Here is a 16,685-nt window from a genome sequence, read left to right as displayed (position 1 = left end):
CTAAAAAATTCTAATTGCAGAAGTTTTTGAATCCTTAAAAAATAGTGTGGTTGATATGAAAACTAATGCTGCACGAAAAGTAGCAAAATGAAAAATACATAATAATTTTGTTTTCAAAAACAATACTTTTTCTTATCAATACTAATTTGTTATTTTCTAGTCAAATAGTAATTAATTTCAAAGTTGTACTGTTTTTTATGTTCTCAATTTAATGTATAAAAATCAGTAATATTTTGTTAAAACTTATTTACATCTCATAAACATTTTTCAAATAAACAACTATAAAAAACTAAAAAACCTTAAAATTTTCTATTATATTTAAGTAAAAATTAAAAATTTAAGACAAAAATAAAACTAGAATATCTTATAATAATATTGTAGAATCATTTAACTTTTTGCAAAATAAAAGCTTGGTATGGTTTTATCTATTTTTAATACACATATGAAGCATACAATGTTGCTTAGAAACATCACAATAATACTAAAATACGAAAATGTCTTTTATTTTATTTAGGTTTTAAACTACAACCATACGAAAAGCTCAAAACTATACTTAAATCGAGGTATTTTATAAAAAAATAGTTCATTAAAATAAACATAAATTAAATTTTTATATTTGTCTATACATCCATATCTGAAATGATTTTACTTAAAAATACTTTTTAAACAGATGTTTGTAAGAGAAAAATCTTAAAGTAAATTTTAACTAAGAAAAGTAAATTATTTTTCGTTGTTTCTAAAATTTTACCTAAACCATGAGTTCGAATAAATATAGCTGTTTTTAGGATTTCAAACCTAAATATAATTTCATCAAACTAAGTTACTCGATAAAATAAATTTAAGTAATTATAGTATTTTAAGCAGTCAAATTTACTCCATTTTAAGTAATGGTAATCGGTAACTATTGTAACAATATATCGCATCACTTGTATTTTACTTATATTTTGTTTATTTAAAGATAAAAAAGCACTCAAAATGTTGGTCCTTCGACCTAGGTGCACGAAAAAACCTTTCGGTTATCGAGTTGCACACTACGAATCGGATACCTTTAATGTCTTGTCCGTCAACGTATATATAAAACAACAATTTTTTTAATTAAACTAACTTAAACTTGTTTTATTAACATTAAGTTAATTTACGGCTGTTGTTTATCATTAATCATAAATTTTAAAAAATATATATAAGCTTTGTTACCTTTGTTTTATTTAAGTTAGTTGGATTTTATCGTTTTATTCAAAGCTAAAGTTAAAACTTTTTTTCTTTTTGTAAAAGTTTTAATTTTAAAAAATTTATAAAACAAAAAGTATGCCCATCAAAATAGTTGCCATGCCATGTCAATATCACTAAGTGGCTACTTAATCAATTGAGCATTTAAATTAAGATATAAATCAACAAACTTTCAATTAGTGTTTAGAATTCTCTGAATTAAAATTTTAAATTTTATTTTTGGTATTTAATGGAAGTATTTTTTAATTAAATTTTAGTATTTTTTTCATATTTTAAAAACATAACAAAAATATCAACAGTTAGTATAACTTTTTAGAACAAACTGACTATTTCTGACATGACAACAAATATAGAACAGTTTAAACTTTGACACTTTAGTTCTGTAATTATTTATCGGATTATCTGATGAGATAAATCTATAAAAAATTAAAATACGCATATATGTAGATTGTAAGCGTATCTAACTATTAAAATTATAATGGTAGAAAAATATTTAAATAAAATATTCATAAAAAAAATTAAGTTCAAAATTTTAAAACTAATCATGCTTTATTAAACTTTTTACGTTTTCAGTCGCATCAAATATTTTTAAAATTAAAGAAACAAAATATGTTCGTCAAAATTTTAAAAAATATAACGTTAAGAAAGCAATTAAAAACTGTTCTAGTAAGAAAATGTTTCTTAAAAGTTTAGAATTGCTAGAGTTTAAGAATTCAAAACTCTAACCGTTTTCTGTGTATTTATTAAGTTTTATTATTCTTAGAACCAAAAAGTCACAGAAAACAAGTATTTTAGTGAATATGTTTAAAAAGGTATTTTGTCCTGCAAGAGACGTTAGACTATATCTAGTGGACTCAATAACTCAAAAAAACTTTTTTTTTCATAAACCAAAGTTTTTGAGCTCCTTATTTTTGTCGTTCAGTGAGTGATAAAAAACTATTTTTATTATTATTTGTAGTAAATTACATTACTAATCGTTTATTAGGTTAAAATTAATGTGAACTCTTAGTTATAAAACATATAACAGCAAAAACTTAAGCTATAAAATAGTAAGTTTGGTCAAACTAAAAACTACTTAAAAATTTAGATAAACTTAATTTTATCTTAAACTTAATCTTTAGTTTTAATCTTAATAACAATATAAGCTAATTTGAATAAAGTACTTAGAAATTAACATAATTTCTTTTAATTTTTACTTTGATTAACCTAAAATTGATATTTATGAACACTTTTATTGAATTAAAAACCAAACAAGTATCAAGTATTCAATGAAAATAAAAATTATTAGTAATCCTAACTGTTTATCAATGTTTTTAAACTCAAGCACAGCTTCGTAACATGCTATAAAGTTCGTGTACAACAATTAATTAAACAAGTTGTTATTTATTCTTTATTATATTATAAAATTTACAGTAACTAAGTTTCACCGCAAAACAGATTTTTAAATGTAATTCTTATTCTACTTAATTTTTATTTATAAACTTTAAACTGTAAAACTTTAAATTTTGAATTAAATTATATTTTTATGCATGTTCAATTTGAACTAATTTCTGTTTTAAATCTGTTATAACGAATTGTTATAAAAAGATTTTTTATAAAAATGAATATTGTCTATAAATTTTAATATTATAAACCTTTTTTTTTAAATTGAATAAAAATAAAGTCATACTGAAACTTTAAAATACTTTTAATAGCTCTTTTTATATATAAATCTGTAATATACATCTTACAAAATAAACACTTTTATAAAGATTGAGGTACTTTTAATGATGTTTTATGCACAATTTTAAGTTATTAATCGATGTTTTGTTAAATTAAAAAACTAGTAAATTAGTTTATTTTATTAGCAATATAAAGACTAAACCAAACTTCTTGTTGTAGAATTTTTTTATCAGCTTCTTTTTATAAATATATTCATTTGTATATTTACTAATCTTATATTTTAATGAAAATATTTTTCTTATGATAAGTTTAACAAATAAGTGTTTTAAAACTAGTATAATTTATGTTTTATCTTTGAATAACACAAAAAAAAAGTTTATTAATGTAATAGAAAAGTTAGTTTAGAACTTGTTAAAAAAGTTTAAATCAGTTTTTTTTTACACAAGATTTAGTAATACTTTACGATATACAAGTAATCTTTAGGCATTAATCTTTCATATTAAAATCATTGAGTTTCTTTGAAATTCTTTAAATTATTTTTCTAAAATAAATTGATTAGAGTTGATTGTAGTAGAGTATATAAATTAAATAGTTTTTTATTTTTTATGTGTCTTTCATTTGGTTTAATCCTTTCAACTTTAATTTTAATGAGTTTTTAAATCCGTCATTACCCCTCTCCCCCTATAATATCAAGTCACACCAAAAAACTAATAAGAAGTGTTTTAATAAATGATACTTTAAGGTTTTTTTCTTATAATAACCTTATAAATTCAATACTAGTAAATTGATAAAAAAAGAAATAAAAAGAGTATTTTGAAACCTTAATCTAAAATTGTTAAAGATTTATAACTTGCTAAATCTTTTTAATACAATCTCATGCCTAATTTAGATTCAAAGAAAAAAAATAATTGTACAGTTTTAACCTTTTTTTTTAATCAATCAACGTTTTTGAAAAAGTAGCTAAATTATTTTTAAAGCATTATATAATTGTCATTAGCTATTAAGAATATTTAATAAACCTTTAAACAAAATTATCGTAATGAATGTCAACCTACTTAAAAAATAAAAAAGATTATTTTAATTTAAACTGACGTATTTTAGTCTTTTAGATTAGAATAATAGCAATAGATAGATCTTTCAAGTTTAATTTAATAAATTTTAATCCTTAACATTTAAAACATTTTTACTTAAAAGCCATATTGTTACAACTTCAAAATTTATTGTTAGACTCATCTTAGCAATGAATAATGTGTGAATCAAACCAAGGTTAACTAAAAACATCACAAAGAATTATATAGTTTCAGGTAAATATTATAAATTTAACAACATTTCCTTAAAGTTTATTATTTTGGATATAAGAACATTGATCACAAGTATAAACTATTTATCAAAATATTAAGCAGAAAATGGCTTTTTGATATGATTTGTATATGGGTTGGCCATGGGTTTTGATTTTGCAAATTTTGACTCAGAAAGGTTTCAAAAATGTCATTTGGACCCCAACGCCATCCTAACACAAAAATTTGAACAAGAATTAAATTATAAAACAAATGTTGCATATGTGTTTTATTTGATGTATTTTGATTTAATTAGATTGGTAAAAATATGAGTCATAATTTTTGAAATTGTTTTTTGGCCTGACAGTGTAGGGGTCCTAATAATGGTTTTAAAAACTTTGTTTTGAACCAGAGTTAGCATTGCAAGCTCTAAACCCATGGCAAACACATTTAAAAAATGCTTTACACATTAAATTGATTTGAAAGCTGAATTTTTTGTACACTTTTTATCAGGATATTTAGTTTTATTGTAAAGAAATAACATTTAAATTTAAGCAGAGCATATTGCCATTCCTTTTCTTATTTTTTTTGTAGAGTTTTATCACAGTTACCATAAATTTATTAAGAAATTACAAAATTTGAGTTACTTTTGCTACATAAGAAGCAAAAATTGAAATTTTATTAGTTTACTTATTTAAGGTGCATACTTAAATGGCAAAAAGACTACTTCACTTAAAATTTATCTTTTTAAAATAAAGGGCATCGACGGGTCTAACGTTTTCTTTTACTAAAATAATATTGGATCTTATATGAAAACTTGAAGTACAAACTATAAGCCAGTTCTTTTAAAAAAATTGTTTGTTATTATAAATAAATTTGATATTGTAATTTTCATAAAAGATATCTGATACAAACAAATGGACCTTTTCGAGGTCAATTTTCTCTGAAATTTAAAAAATCACTAAAAATCTTTATTTTTTGAGCTAGAGACCTCAAATTTCCAGGAAACGTTCCGTTTATAGTTTTAAAGACTTTGAATATTGGATTTTAAAAGTATTAAAAAAAATTTTAGATTAAAAAAACAAAAAATAGGTGGTTTTTTAATAAAATTATATTTTTCATAATTAAGAAAAATCCTGCATTCAATCTTTTTAAAATTTAATAGTATACTTTCTGTGGAAGTTTGAAGAATATGCTTAAAAAGTGAAGGAGGAGATATATTTTTAGTAAAATGGTCTTTTTTTTTGCCATTTTATTTTGTGCCTTCCATTAGTAACCTAATGAGGTCACCAACTTTAATTGCATATATCTCAAAAATTACTTTGAATTTTTTCAAGCAGTTAGAAATGTATGATAGCCAGGATAATACTCTATAAAATAAGATCAACTTGTAAAAGTCAAAGTGGACCCCCTATGCCCTTAACCAATATTTTTAAAGTTTTTGCATTTAACTTCTAAGTATTTTAAAAAAGCACTTAGGAGTTTAAAAAAATTGAGAATAAATTACAGTTTTTCAATCATGGAATTTTTTTTTGGGAGTCATTTAAAAAAGATTGCTGGAATCCTTATCTGTTATTGACACAGCCAGATTCACTAATTGCCTAAACAAATACTCAAACTTTTTATTCTTAGTTTAAACATCAAAAATCTACCACAGTTTAATCTCTGCTTAGCAGGTTGTCAGAAATAGAGGGTTGCTTTGCAACTGAACTTTGACTACTTAATAATGTTGAATAATTTTTGTAAATGATTTTAAATCAAACAGGCAAGCATACCTTTAAGTTTTGTTTTACAAAAAAACATCAACCTGTTTGTTTTTTAAATCTATTTTATAGGGCTGCCAAAAAGCCTGGTATTCTGGAAATACCTGAAATTTGATAATTTTGGAAAAATAAAATTTGAAAAACTGCAATTTAAGAAAATATGAGAAAACCTGGAATTCTAACAAAAATCACTAAAAATCTGGAATTCTAAACAAGTTGTACATTTAAAGTAATAAAATTTCTATTTGACATTAAAATATATCATATTGATATAGATAAATGTGTTTGTGATTATTAATGTTTTTTAAATTAAAAAGTTTAATTTGCCTTTGCAATTCTTTTCAATGTTTTTATACTGAATAAGACTGTATGTACCTTAAACTTCATTTTATACTAACAGTATAACAAAAAAAACTGGAAGAAATTAAGAAAACATTTAAAAAAATAAAAAAAAAACCTTTAGCAACTTTTTCAAACTTTTAATATTTGTTAAGGCCATAGAGGTTGAAACTATTTTGTCTATTTTATATCAATATTTAAGGTACTAATTAGTTTTAATGATCTTTGAAACTCAGAGTAATTTAAAAATACTAGGTATTAAAGTTTGTGAGTTTCATAATTCCTTATTATATGTGTAAACTAAAAAATCATAAAAACAACTTAATCATTAAAAGTTTATCTACTCCTACAAATTAGCAACTGTTTTTAAACTTCTAAGTCTTTTTTTCATAAAAATGTTTAAATAAGATATTAATTTTTTTCTTTTAATATAATTTTATTAAATACACAATTTTTACTTTTATTAAAAAAAAATTGTTCCAAATGATAAGATTAGTTGTTGTTTAAATGTCCTTTAAATTTGAGGTTACTAGCTGAAAATTAAAAAGTAAATAAATAATAATTTGATTTTTTAGATAATCAGATAGTTTAGAATTTAAAAAATGTATTCCTTATCAGAAACTTAATTTTATCTTCAAACTAGATCTAAGAATTTTAAAAAAGTAATTATGTAACTTATATTTTCAATAAAAACATTATTTGTTGAAATAATGGTTTTTCCATTATAAAAATCACAATTTTTTTTTTTTACGTTAAAGTTTATTGCAAACAAAATACAAAATAGAAGTACTTTTTGGACACGCTCTTCAGTATTTTTTCGTGTCAAAACAAGCTGAAATAATGATGTACTGATTACTAATAAAACTAAATAATGATAAACTAATAAAACTAAGTATTTAAGAAAACTAATTAAATTTAACACAATAGTAATAATTAACAAATTAAGGCAATCGTTTAATCAGAAATAATATAAATGTAACACAACTTTACTAATCAACTAATTTAAGTTCAACGAATTAAACAAAATGGTCGAATAAACAAATTTCTTTTGTTTACAGAGATCTGGCTTTAAGCTTAAAATGTATATAGCTTCTAAAGTTTTTAGGTGAAATTCATTACGAGCAACTGATATTATTTTGAAGTTTTCCACTTTAAAGTTTTCGACAAACTTAGGATTAGTAATCAGGTGTTGGCCAATCGCTGAACTACTATTTAGTTTTTTTAAATCATCAAATTTCTTTTCCTCGTTACATGACTTTATCTTGTTTAAAAGGTTTTTTGGTATATGTTGGTTAATTCTTGAAATCAAATTGTTACTCGTTCTACCCACGTATGTTTTTTTACATAAACATACAAATTTGTAAATTACATTGCTGGTGTTTAGGGTGGGTAATTTATCTTTGTTTTTAATCTGAAACAGTTTATTGGTTGAGTATACTATTCGTAAATTAACAGATCTATAGCCATTTTCTACTATTTTCTTCAAATTATTATGCAAAACTGTATTCTGATTGAATGGCAACTTAAGGTATACCGGACACTTTTTTGGACCAAATTTTATTGACTCAAACCTTGTCTTTGTTTTTTGTATTGTGTTCTTTATTACGTCTAGGGGGTAACCTAAAGTCGCAAAGATTCTTTCCACATTTGATAATTCTGTTTCTAAATATTTTTCAGAACAAATTTTCATTGCTCTATATGTAAGGCAACTGATTAGATTTAGTTTTTGTCTCATTGGACTGTATGAGTTATAAGGGACATAGTCCCCACTGAAGGTACTTTGGAGCATTATTAGAGCCCTTATAGGTATAAGATGTAAATTATACTTAAAATAGTGAAAATATGAAAATTAATGTCAAGCTTAAGAAATTTTTAAGATAATTTGACAGGTTTGATCGAACAATTTTATTGGTGTAAATTTTGTGGACTAAATCACCATAAATTAATAGAGCATTACATTTTGAAACAATAAATATTCAGGATTCAGAATAGTTTATTTATAGCAACCCTCATGAAAACCACAGTATGTGTAAATAAAATTGGCAACCTTTGAATTTTCAGCTGGAATTTTTTTTTATCTTGGAAAATATCTCAAAAACCCAAACTTTCAGTTGATTTGAATTAGCAAATATAGAGGCTAATTTAGATTTTCTGAAAAAAACCCCTGTATAAGACCCAAATAATTTAAGTTTAATTTTTGGGTCCCTTACAGTTATCAATATCAATATTTTGAAATATAAAAACTTAAGATAACCCAGATCACTTTGGTTAAAAAACTCAGTATAGTTGATTTTTTTTTTTGAAAACTATATTAAAGTTTTTTCTATATATTGAATGAGATTTAATTGTTCTATTTTAAATATTTTGATATTTTCTAACCAATTTTGTTAGAAAAGTTTATTTATTTATATTATAAATATTTTTTTTGGGGGGTTTATAAAAAACTAAGGATGACAGTTTAAGGTCAGTCAGGACAATTTTTTACTCAAAGAGCAGTAATTCTGTTTGCTAAAAGTTTTTATTTCAAGAAACATAAATGCTGAATAGTGACTTACACTTTTTAAAGTAATTTTGAAAAAGTTTGTATTATTACTTTGAAAATGTATTTTTTCTAAATGAAACTATTAAATTCTTATTAACACTGGGTTGCCTCAAACTCTGAATAACCCAGGATATTTTGAAATTTTATTTTAAACACAGGCTGCTTCTGGATAGTTTTTTTTTATGAAAATCTCAGTTTTAAGTTTTTTAAAAATCTCATGACATTTTTTTTTTCAGGATTTAACTAGATTATGTTAATTTAGTTTCAATGATTAGTTTTATAATACAAAATTTTTTGATGAACTTAATTTTTTATAGAGAGTAAAAAATATTTTGTAGATATAAAAAACTCAGGATAACTCAGGACACTTTTTGAACTCAAAATTTGGCAACCCTGTTCTCATATCAATACAAAATAAACACAAGTTTTTTTTCTCTAATTAATATTGGGTTTTACACAGCGTTTTATATAAATATTTTTCTGTATTAAGTAATGGGTATTTGTTCTCATACCAGGACAAGTTTAATTTTTTCTTAATGATGATTTTCACCAATATTTTACAACAAAAAATGAAAATTTATTCTTGTCATGGTACACAATCTCTATTTTTATGTTTTACAAGCTCACTACTTACTTATAAACTTACTTTAATAAATGATGATTTTTTTAAACATAAACAAGAGACAAAATTTAATATGTTTTTACACAGCGTTTTCAACAATTAGTGAACAAAAGTAAAACTCTTGCATCATACTACAAGTAACATAATATATACATGAATAACTTTCAAACAGTATTTTATTAAAATATCAAACAAAATGATTTTAACAGTATTTTATATAAATAAAAAATGAGTAGCAGTGAATCAGGTAGCGACATTGAAGAAATTTCAAATAAAAAACAAATGGTAAATAACAAAAACATTGAAGTTTGCTCTGACGATGATGCAGAATCCAGTGATTATGATTCCGAGTCCGGAGATGATGAACAGCAATTTGACGATGGTTTGTGATGTATATTATGCAAATAAATAAATTTTACAATAGTCAAGTTTAACATTAAAATGGTAAATGTTTATTTTAAATTAAATTTAGTATGTTGTGGCCAACAAAATTTTGTTATCTAGACTTTTGTATTTATTATATATCATAGTGATATTATATAAACTTGATTAAAGAAAAATTAATAAAAAGTTACAATTGTTTGTAGTTTTTACAAAAAAAATTATAACAAAAATTATGCACTAAAAAGGTTTTCAATATTATTGAATAAAAAAATCATTACATTAACCAATTTAAATTATTATGGTTAACCAGAAACTCTAAAAACTACTCCAGAAGTTGTCAACTAATAAAGTTGTAATTGAAATAATTGAGTAAAAGTAGTAAGCATGTACCATTAAATGGTTCAATATAACCAAATATTAAATAAACAGAATCAAGAAACTATAAAAAATACTCCAGAAGTTGTCAACATAATTAAGTTGTAATTTAAATAGTTGAGTAAAAGTAGCATGTATCATTAAATGAATAAATAAACCAATTATATAATAAACAGAATCGAGTGTGGAATACGACTCAGACGACTACCATATTGACATCATAAACTCTTACTACAGCAATGAAGGTAAAATAGAACTTTGTAATAAGTTGTCCCCAATTTATATTTGAAAAATGGGTTTAAGTTGTATAAGTTAAAAAATATTTTATTGTAAAAGTTTACAATACGTTTTAGAAAATATATTTACTCAGGGTATATACTACTAAAAAATGAAAAACATCACATATTTAGCCTTTATTGAATTTGAATAGATCATTAAAAAAAAATTAATTTTGAAAACTAATAAAAAGAATTCTTTTTTTAAAATCAAAAAGTTTAATTTTTAAGGTTTACAACTAAAAAATTACAAAGTTAAAAAGGCACATTGTGTATATTTAAGTTTTACCAATAGGTTGTTTGATTGATACAAAATATTTATGGAATGGTAATGTAATTAATTTTGTTAAAAGGAACATTAGAAGACATGTTGCAGTTAAGGAGAAAAGTTGGAACTAAAAAGATGAAAGTTTTGGAGGAAAAAGCACAGCTCATCAGAGAAGGTGACAATAAGTCCTTTTTTATTAAATGTAAAGTAAAAAATTAGATTAAATGAAATAAAATAGATATGCTGAAAAAAGCCCAACTAATCAGGGAATATCATAAAAAGTTTATTTAACTAAGTAAGATAAAAAGTATATTAATTGAAATATAATAGATCAGCTTAATATTTATTTTTAAAATTATCAATACTCATTTATTTATGAAGCACAACTCATCAGAGAAGGTGATAGAATATAAAAGATAGCTTTATAAGAAAAATTATAATGACTTATTAAATAAACTAAAAAACTAAACAGGTTTGATCAAAATAAAACAAGTAAGTTTACTACAAGCATCCCATTGATACAAAGTAGTATTTTGAATGAAACAACAGGGCTGATTGAGTAAATAAAGTAGAAAATAATTGTAAAAATAACAAATATAAATGAAATATAATTCAAAGGTAAACCAGTTGAAGACAGTGGTGATATGAAAGACCTGAAGAGAAAGAATAAAGTCATGCCAGAGGGTTTCCAATCTAAAAAATCAAAGTTGGACAACAACAGTAAGGTAGAAAATTTTTGAACAGTATTTTTCACGTGTAACCAAATATGAGTTATATAAAAATTTTTAAATTATTTTTCACTAGCATACATCAAAAACCTAAATAATATTGAGTTTAGTAGTTTTTTAAGGCCACAAGGGCTTCCAACCTTGTTTTTTGCAAGTTAAAGTTATTTATATATTTCATCACAGCTAAAAGTTAGTTGTAGTTAATTGCAAAATAAAAATAAACTTTGCTTACATTAAATGTTTGTTATAATCAAGCAACTGTTTAACAGCTAACAAAATGTAGCTTCTTTTATGTTGGTTATAGAAAACTAATAACAAGATAAATACAGGACCAAAAGGAAACGAAGGAAAAGTTAAAAAGAAAAAACAAAAACGCCCCAGAAGAATGCTCATCAAGAAGGCCGAAAGGATGGAAAAAAGTAAATAAATATATTGAAAATATACTTTAATAAATACACTTTAAAAAAAAGTGATAAACAAGCATAAAGTATTACCAATATATTTTATAAGAATACCATACAAAGAAACTAGTGTCAAGACTTTAGTTATATTTAGTTTTTCAACCTAACCGTATAAAGAAAAAGTGTCAACAAGTTCTATATATTTTATTAGTTGTATTTAATTTCTAGCCTTTACCTTAGTCATACCATATAAAATAACATATATCAGCATTTTAATTAAATATTTTATTAATATTATTTAATTTTCAGCCATTATTCCAACCATACCACATAAAGCCAAAACAATCAAGAGACCCAAGATTTGATGCGCTTTGTGGGACCGAATTCAACCAAGCCGTGTTTGATAAAAGGTAACTAATTGTACTATAAGTTATTATACTGACAACGTTTTAAATACATAATTATTTACTGTGTTTGATAAGACTTTGAAATTCTAACTGAAATCAGTTTGATAAAAGTTAAAAAACTAGTTTTGCTGAAAGTTAATATGAAATAGATTGTTAAAAACTTTGAATTTAAGAGATTTTTTTAAAAGATTGGAATTTAACAATGATAATATTAACATTGTTAAAAATGAGTTAGAAAATTGTATATTAGTTAAACACTTATTTCACAAAACTGATATGATAATTAATTTTTCTCCTAAGGTATGCCTTTTTGAGTGACATCGAACAAAACGAAATCAGAACTCTTCAGAAAGGCTTGAAGAAACAGAAGAATGTGGAAAAGGTTTGTAAAACATGTTTTGATTGAGCTAAATACATTTTTATCAAAAATTGTAAAGAATATTAAGTACTAGGGTGCGTATAACAAAATCTTTTTACTAAAAAAAAATGGGTAACACCACAAAAACACCCTGTGCAAAATTTAAAACATTTGAAATAAGTTTCACGGTGGCACTCTTTAATGTTATTTTATCCATTTTTGAAAGTTTTCTTTAACTTGAAGATTTTTAATCGGAAAATAGAAAATGCAAATACCAACATATATTCATAAGATGGGGGTTTTCATATAAAAAGTGCAACCTATGAGTTTTTAGCCGGAAAAAAAATCATTTTTGAGAAATATCACAAAATCACCTTGTGCAAAGTTTCAGCTGATTAAAAAAAATTTAAAGTTCAAAATAATATACAACAACTGATAAAAAATCACATTAAATAAGATGTGCCTCCGTGAAACTTTCTTCAAATGTCTTAAACTTTGCATTATGTGTTTTCGTGGTAATTGCTGCGTGTATACAAAATCTAGCTTAAAATGCTGCATTATTTCCTTTCAGTTTATACGGGGTTGTTTTAAAAAAGAGAAAACCACCCCATATAAAATTTATATTTTGTATGTTATATTGCTTTCAATTATTATACCTTATACTGTTTTTATATGTTTCAGACATTTGTTTTTAATTCAAAATTTCATAACAAGTCTAAGTTATAAAATTTTCTGCAATTGTTATTTTTTCTAAACAATAAAACTGCATATGTTACACTCAAATATCGATTTGTTGTACATTTAATTGTTTACTTGCATGTTTATAAAGTAACTTACACATAGTTATTAACATATAGTAGTTTCATTTATTTTATATAAACAATGTTTATAAAATCATTTAATTATTCTATTGCAATGTTTTCCAAAACTCAACTTTTTAAAAATTATAGTATTTGTTTTTGGTCCAACAAATTTTTCCAATAAAAACTTATAACAAGCCTAAATTATCAAATTTTCTGATTATTTTTTCAAAATAATGAAACTGCATATGTTACACCTACTCAAGTCTCGTATTGTTGTACATCTAATTATTAACTTACACATGGTTATTAACATATAGCAGTTTCATTTGTTTAATATATATTAACAATGTTTGTCAATATTATTCCATTGCAATGTTCTCCGAAACTTAACTTAATTGAAATTATAATAATTATAATTTAACTAGTTTAAGAAAAAAAAAGAATAAGTTTAATTAAATATAATTTTTATACATATACATGTGTTTTATAGTGTACACAGGTACAAAATACAAATTTTTGTAATACTCTATTGCAATGTTTTCTAAAACTAAACTTATTTAAAATTATAGTAGTTATAACATAGTCAGTTTAAGATCGAAAAAACAACAACAAATAAAAGACCAGTTTAATTTTATTTTTCTATTTAATTATATACATGTATTTTATAGTTTACACACATACAATTATTAAATTTTTGTATAAAACAATGAACTGTTTTTAGCAAACAACATTAATTGAAATAGTATTATTTATTAACTTTTATACTTTTTACATGTTTTGAATTTAATTTTGTTCACAAATAAGTAATTTTTAAAAAGTAAAAAAAGAACATAATGAATGCCGTATTGAAAAGAACAAAAAATTAAACAATTGTCTAAATATAAGAAATCTAACCTCTTTAAATAAAAATTAATTATTTACAGAAAAAGTTAATAAAAGAACTCATTGCCAGCAAGCAGCAGAAATTAAAAGCTAAAGAGGAAAGAATTAAAAGAAGGGAAATTGAACAAGAGTTAAAGAGAGAAGAAAAACAAAAGGTTTTAACATTTAATAATAAAAATTAAATACATAAAAAACAATTTAATTTAAAAACTGATGGTAAAAAAAATAATATTGATAAAATTCTTAATAAACTATTTTAAATAATAAGTAATATTTTTATACTCATTTGCGCAGATACTCCATACTTATAAATACTATAGTACACATTTTATATATACTTTTACACTCATTTGATTAAATATCTCAAATATCTTATTAGTAAAAAATTGATACTAATAACTATTTAAACTCATTTGCTTACATTTTTATATTCAACATCTTAATAAAAAATGAAAAACATAAGGTAAAATAAAAAAAAAAGCATTTAACTTTGAATATAAAAATGTTTATATACTCAACACTTCTAAAAAATTTGAACATAACACATACTCAATTATACTCCATATAATAATTCAATAATATAGTCATATTTTATCAAGAATCAGTTGACAACTAGTTCAAATAAATTTAAAAAAAATTCATATTTTTACACAATATTCTATTTATCTCAATTTTCCAGGTCGCTGAAGGTAAGAAACCTTACTTTATGAAGCAATCTATAAACAATACATATTAATATATTATTAATATTTATATAATTATTATACACTATCTAAATTATTTTAGGTCGCTGAAGGCAAGAAGCCTTACTTTATGAAACAATCCGAACTCGACAGGAAAGTCAATGAAAAAATGGGAATCAAAAAATCGAGTGGTTAGTTAAAAAGTTTAAAATATTAGATGTTAATAAAATGTTTTAACTAAGTTCTATTATAATTTTGTTGAAAACTGTAAATTTTATAACGGGATGCTAAAATATGTTTAACTATTTTGTATATTACTAAAACAGGAAAACAAATTTATAAAATATGAATCATTTTAGTTGTGATTTATGTTTAAGTAATCTTAGTAGTTGTAAACAACGATAGTTTTTAGAGCGTATTTAATCTTTGTAATATTAATAAATTAAAATAGAAAAAAAAAAGAATTATCAATTTCTACTATTCTATATTTGACTTAAGTCAAATTTAATAAGTAAAATTCAAGCATTTTAATACTATTGCATAGAAATAAATTATCAGTTGTTCTTTATTTTAAAACGAAAAAAAACTATAGTATTGTATATATTTTAAAATAAAAAAATACAGTAGTTTATATGTATTTTAAACATTTAATATTTTTCACAGGTAAGACAAAGAAGTGGAGAGAACAGAGAAAAGTTCGAAAAGAAATGAGTAAATTGAATAAGTATTAGGAAATTTGTAGAAAGAAATTGAACTTTAGAACAATTGCCAAGAAATATTGAGAAGAAATTGTATAAAACAGACTTTTTATTAAGATTTTTGTGTTTTTTATTTTATTTAGGTAATAGTAATATTATATCGTAAAGATTAAACCATTTAAATGATACCTATGATATTTTTCTATTAAAGGTTGTAGGTATATTAAAGGTTATTAAAAGAACATTTTTATGATTTTTAAAAAGTTTTTAGATCTGATTTTACTTTTTTTTTTAGTTTACCAACTTAGTATTTTTTAAGGCGTTGATATAAATTTGTTTTAGAAAATTTTACTAGATTTTATTGTGTTTTTAAAGTGTAGTGAACTTAAATTTGTTGCGTTGTTTCACTTTTAAAAATAAAGCTTACAAATAAATTATTTATGTTTGTTATTTCGAATTCCTTCTAAATTTTTATTTATCATATTAACTTCGCAACTAAACTATACAGTATTTTACCATTTTAAAGTTGAATTTAAAGATATTTTCATATTTATTTATCGAACAAGGATAAAATTCTATAGTTTTGTAAGGTGGTATATAGAAATTGCATTCCACAATTAATTTATTTAAAATAGAAAGTTAATACTTCTTTTTCCAATTTATTAAAACATTATTATCTTCTTTCAAAAAATAGAAATTGTACTTGTTTATAATCTTAAATTGAATTTTAGTTTTAAGTATATAGTTTTTCACAAATTTTATCACAATTTTCTTGTGTTTGGTTTAAGTTTTGAATAAGTTAATCTATTGTAAAATTTAATTTATATCTAGTATTGCTCTTAAGTATTTTCTTTAGTTCACAAGATTTCAATAAAAAAGTTTTCTACATTTTAAATTAAAAAATTTACAAACAATTTGTTTTTACTAGGTATTTACTAATTGTTCTACATAAATCTTTAAAATTTAACTCCTTTCTCCCCAAAACAGCTTT

The 16,685-nt window shown here is 22.8% G+C and overlaps 1 protein-coding gene across 1 annotated transcript; it reads left to right on the top strand.

The window, feature by feature from the left end:
- Nucleotides 1–9,649: 9,649 nt before the first annotated feature.
- LOC145845318 (uncharacterized) lies at nt 9,650–16,057 on the top strand. Its single transcript, XM_082952694.1, has 10 exons — nt 9,650–9,814; nt 10,368–10,436; nt 10,820–10,909; nt 11,353–11,459; nt 11,792–11,881; nt 12,173–12,273; nt 12,571–12,652; nt 14,355–14,468; nt 15,100–15,187; nt 15,660–16,057. The coding sequence occupies exons 1-10, from the start codon at nt 9,661–9,663 to the stop codon at nt 15,725–15,727; spliced, it is 963 nt and encodes a 320-aa protein (XP_082808820.1). The 5' UTR covers nt 9,650–9,660; the 3' UTR covers nt 15,728–16,057.
- The last annotated feature ends 628 nt before the right edge of the window (nt 16,058–16,685 follow it).

Source organism: Thalia democratica, chromosome 1 (assembly GCF_965202585.1).
Source record: "Thalia democratica chromosome 1, ktThaDemo2.hap1.1, whole genome shotgun sequence".
NCBI classification, from domain to species: Eukaryota; Metazoa; Chordata; class Thaliacea; order Salpida; family Salpidae; genus Thalia; species Thalia democratica.
Note: the sequence above shows the minus strand (reverse complement) of the source record. Positions and strands in the feature narration are given on the sequence as shown.

Excerpts from the sequence above, each read along its gene's own strand:
- LOC145845318 (XM_082952694.1), top strand. The coding sequence starts at position 9,661 with ATGAGTAGCAGTGAATCAGGTAGCGACATTGAAGAAATTTCAAATAAA. Across the intron at positions 12,274-12,570 it reads CAAGCCGTGTTTGATAAAAG|GTATGCCTTTTTGAGTGACA; the intron begins GTAACTAATTGT and ends TTTTCTCCTAAG. Across the intron at positions 15,188-15,659 it reads GGGAATCAAAAAATCGAGTG|GTAAGACAAAGAAGTGGAGA; the intron begins GTTAGTTAAAAA and ends TATTTTTCACAG.